The following is a 5,000-nucleotide window of genomic DNA, read 5'->3' as shown; positions in this document are numbered from 1 at the left end:
GCTTATAACATTTTGCTTTCCACACAATATCTCCTCCAGCATCCATAACATATATAAAAAGAAATGCCAGTGGACTGAAGTTTTAACATTTTTCATTCAGTAGAGGGTACAAATGTCTAAAGAGGACTGAGTTAGCTGCCACCAAATTGTTAATACTTTAATTCTTATTGTACATTGAAAGATTTGTTTAAATATAAAACAATTACCAGTGTTTCTTAAGAAGAAAAACACACTGTCAAAATCCATGGAATAGCTTAAAACAAGAATACAAAATATGGTATAATAATTATTCAATACCCACCATCTAGCAAGTTCCTTTTAATTTTATAAACTGTCCCTCCAAATATTACCTACAAGAAAACAAACAGATATACAAGGATGACATTTCTGATTTAATGCTACAGATACAGACAACTAGCAAACGTCTTTCACAAAAATGATTTCTTTCCTAGAGTAACTTTCCTGTTTTAGTCATTTCTTGAATGCATTATGTCAGAAGTGAACATAACCTGTGGTGACTGCTGGATGCAGGTTGGCAATAGAAGTGACCTCTCGAGCCACTCTTCTCAATCTGCAGCAAAGGCAATTGTGCTGGCTATCTTAATGCTATTTATCATTGTAGCAGATCTCATTGGAAACAGCTTGGTTATTTTATCTGTCTTCAGGAACAGAAAACTAAGAAACACTGGTAAGCAATTTTCACTCTATAACATATTTTATGGTAAGCTTGATTAGAGTTAAACATTGTGGCAGCCATACTGTAAACTATTAATGAATAGTATAGAAATAAAATCAGTATAAGCTTACTAAATTCATCAAGAGAAAGAGAATTATTAACTACCATCAGAGACTATGATATCTGGGAACATAGTCTATCTATTACAAGGGTTTAAGATTACTAGTTGTCTGATTTGGGAGTTATCATATTTATAGTTGTGAAGGTTTGGGTGTGAATGCTTTTTGGTGTGCTGTACTTTTGTTATGGTTTGCATCTGATATATTGTGCCTTAATGATAATTTACAACACTACTTTATGTATATATATATATATGTGTGTGTGTGTGTGTGTGTGTGTGTGTGTGTGTGTGTGTGTGTGTGTGTGTGTGTGTGTGTGTGTGCATGTGTGTGTGTATGTGTGTGTGTGTGTGTACATTGCATCAATAAACAGATAGACTATCAGTCGGTAGAACCCTTTCACATATATTAATTCTCCCATGTTCTAGTTCTGTAGAATATCTTGTTTCTGCAAAATAAGCTTTTCTCTGCATAAAATTCCATGGGTGATCAACTGAGTTATGGCCTAATTATGTCATATCCATGGTGATGTTCTCTATACAGTTATTTTATTTTCCTACATTTAAATCCCCCAGATTTACTAAACTTCCGTGCAGGGCTAGACTAGTCCTGCATGGAAGCGGCAGCTTAGGAGGAGGATGGCAATGTGCCATGCATATTAATGAAGGCACACTGCCTGAGCTCCAAATCCTACATGGAGCATGGACGAGTGGAGGGGCGTGTTTGAGAGCAGAGCTCTCACAATATACACACCCCTGCAATGAGGGACTACAGAAAGTGTAAGTAAATGAGTGAGACCACTCATAGGTGACTGCATATCCCCACCAACAGTCCCCCATGTGTACAACAGCAACAGGACATAAAAATAAAAAGAAGAAACCCCTTTATTTTTTTTAAACTCCGAGTACAGCTAATTGTAGGTGCGTGGGTGTGCCCATCGCTTAGCTATGGTTAAAACAGCTTAAAAGGCTGAAGAAGATAACAAGGAAGATATATGCAAATGAAGCAGTACAGCAATAGTGTAGTGGTCAGAGCCTAACGAGCAGGCATTCCCAGTTCGAGTCCCACTGCAGAACATACCATTTTCCATGTGAAATCTGTATATGAACATTTCTTTACATTGTTTTGCTATAAAACCTACTAAATAACATTTAAATGTGAACTGAAGTACTGCATTAAATGCACATGTGAAGTGTCAGTGTCATAATGAATAAGGCACTAGCAAGCAGGTTTAAGCACAAATAAGCAGTAGTAAGCATATGTAAATCACTAGTAAGTATGTTTAAGCGTGTTTGCGAGGGGGTAAGCAATGCCTACACAGGTTAAGCAATATAGCAGCTAACTGAGTGTAAGACACTGTAACTGGAAGTTAGCAGTGCTTACCTCCACGCAAACCCACGCAAACATGCTTACAATTGCTTTAAAGTGCCTTAATCACTCAGTATCCAACTGCCGGTGTTCTGAACAGCAACAAAAACAAAAACTCTGCAAGGCTCGAACCCAGGACCCTGCACACCATACACAAAGTGATTTACCACTAAACTATGGCAGATATACATAATCCTGATGTTTTCACAAACATAGCCAACACAATCAGTCAACAGTACAGGAAATGTAGTAATATCATACCACACAAGCTGTAAATGCAAGAAGTCTGGACAGAGTGTGCAAACATGTGGGTACACATAGGGATATATGTCAAATACTGCTGTAATACACTTAAAACGTTGCTAGTTGCACTATTTACTGATGCCAATGTTGCGATCATCCATGTCAATTGCCAAGAGAATGAGGTACAAGCCCAAAATATGAGCCGAACATGCATGGCCATATGGACAGATATATAGCGGTACATGTAGACAGATATATATATATATATATATATATATATATATATATATATATATGGGTCTACCTGATTACGCCGAATGTTGAGAAGAACGACAATGAAATAACTGACACTGGAAGATCGACAACAGAGAAGACCGACAGTTGAGAATCCCGACGCTGAGAACACCGACATGTAAGTAAGTGTAAGTAAGTGTGCGATAGGGACGGACATTAGGGTCAGGGTGTGGGTAAGGTAAGTGTGTGATAGTGATGGACGTTAGGGTAGGGTGCGGGTGAGGTAAGTGTGTGATAGTGACGGACATTAGGTTTAGGGGCGGGTTAAGTGAGTTAGGGCTAGGGTGCGGGTAAGGTAAGTGTGCAATAGTGATGGACTTAAGGGTTAGGGGTGGATTAAGTGAGTTAGGGTTAAGGTGCGGGTAATGTAAGTGTGCGATAGTGACAGACTTAAGGGTTAGGGGCGGATTAAGTCAGTTAAGGTGAGAGTGTGGGTAAGGTAAGTGTGCAATAGTGACGGACCTTAGGTTTGGGTTAAGGTTAGTGAATATATAGTTGTGTATGTAAGGTTTAGTGTAGGTTTGTAAGGTTTTTGTGTGCTTGTGTTGTGTGTGTGTTTTTCGGGAAAGTTATTTGTTTTGTTGATTGTCGGGATTGTGGTTTGCTGGGCATGTGAAGTTTCATGTTTTTGAACTTTCGGTTTTGTCGTGTTGGTTATTTCGTTGTCAGTGTTTTGGCATGTCGGTGTTATCAGGTAGACCCACATATAGAGATATATATATATATATATATATATATATATTTTTTTTTTTTTTTTTTTTAATTTTATTTTATTTTACATTTGTTGACTGGGCTAGTCCGACTGGATATATGTCCATTTTCAGCAGAGGCCCGGGAGAAAAGCTCCAACATACAAACATTAGTAAGGACAGGTATAAAAAATGTAAGCCTATATAATAGCATATACATCCAGATACATTAGATATAAACTATAAGTCAGAAGACAAGAAGTAAAAAGTATGTTATGATAAAAAAGTTTTCATAAAGCAGAAAGGTTGAGGGTTCTTAAATACTGAAAGAGAGTTAGTCAGGGTTGGTATAGGGGCAGAGCTAGTGGGTCTTGAGGTGAGTTTTGAGTTGGGATTTAAAGCAGGGAAGAGAGAGATTGCAGTAAGATTGTGTGGCAGAGTGTTCCAAGTTTTCCCTACTGTGTTTGAGAACAAATATTTGCCAGCTGTGTTATTGGGTTTAGAGGTGGATATAAGTAGTTTGTTGGAGGAACGAAGGCTTTTGAGATGACAGTAAGGAGTGATAAGGGAAGTGAGTACAGGAGTGTTTGTGGGTTTGTAAAGGATTTTGTGGGCTAAGGAGAGCTGGTGAAATAGGATTAGATTTTGTATTTCGAGCCAACCTAGTTGCCTTAAGTTTTGGCAGTGATGAGTTCTAAAGGTAGAGTTAGCGACAAATCTGGCAATATTGTTGTAAGCAACTGACAGTTTGCTGAGGTTAGTTTTGGACAACGAAGTGTAGATAGGTGAGGCATACAGCAGGGTGGAAATGAGATGGGAATGAGCAATGGAAGTTCTGGCAAGACGAGTAAGGAATGGTTTAATTCTATAGAGGGAGCCTAGTTTTCTGTTAACTAATTTTGTTGTGTTGTTAATGTGTGTGTCAAAAGTCAGATTGTTGTCTATCTCAACTCCGAGGAGTCTGGTAGTTGGATCGGGTGATATGTTGGTGCCATTATTCAACATGACAGTGAAGTTCATTGGAGGGGATTCTTGGATAGGGGAAAAAAGTAATAATTTGTTTTTTCTGGGGTTCAAAATTAAGCATCACTTTAGGAACCAAGTCTCTACAGTTTGAAAAATCTGTTGGGTGAGGGAGTGCAATTCAGATTGGGTTGAGGCAGAACAGATTAAAGTAGAGTCGTCTGCATATTGTATACAGTTGACAGGAGATATATGAGTATGCAGATCATTAATGAAAATTGAGAACAGAAGAGGGTCAAGTATTGAGCCTTGGGGGACACCTAGAGTAATGGGGAGGTTGTTAGACAAGTTATTGTGCCAGCGCACAGCCTGTTGTCTGTTGTGCAGATAAGAGTGGAACCACCTAATTGAGTTTGTGTCTAGTGCAAATGATTTAAGTAAGTTTAACAGTATGTCATGATTGACCATATCAAAGGCTTTGGATAGATCGATAAATAAGGTGGAGGTAAGTATATTATTGTTCCTATTTTTATTGATGTTGTCTGTGAAGGAGAGGAGGGCAGAGGTGGTGCTATGGTAGGGTCTGGCCATGTTGACAGCTAGCAGATTGTTAGTTAAGAGGTTATTCAGAAGTTGCTTCTGGACACA

General features: G+C 38.5%; 1 protein-coding gene across 1 annotated transcript in view; it reads left to right on the top strand.

Moving 5' to 3' along the window:
* The first annotated feature begins 489 nt into the window (after positions 1-489).
* The window catches only part of LOC122808247 (melatonin receptor type 1C-like), a 43,645-nt gene continuing 39,134 nt past the window's right edge, over positions 490-5,000 (top strand). Inside the window, exon 1 of the mRNA XM_044079211.1 lies at positions 490-688. Coding sequence (XP_043935146.1) covers positions 490-688 — 199 coding nt within the window. The remainder of the gene's footprint in view (positions 689-5,000) is intronic.

Source organism: Protopterus annectens, chromosome 8.part0, assembly GCF_019279795.1.
Source record: "Protopterus annectens isolate FY-2018-M chromosome 8.part0, PAN1.0, whole genome shotgun sequence".
Taxonomy (NCBI): Eukaryota; Metazoa; Chordata; order Ceratodontiformes; family Protopteridae; genus Protopterus; species Protopterus annectens.
Note: the sequence above shows the minus strand (reverse complement) of the source record. Positions and strands in the feature narration are given on the sequence as shown.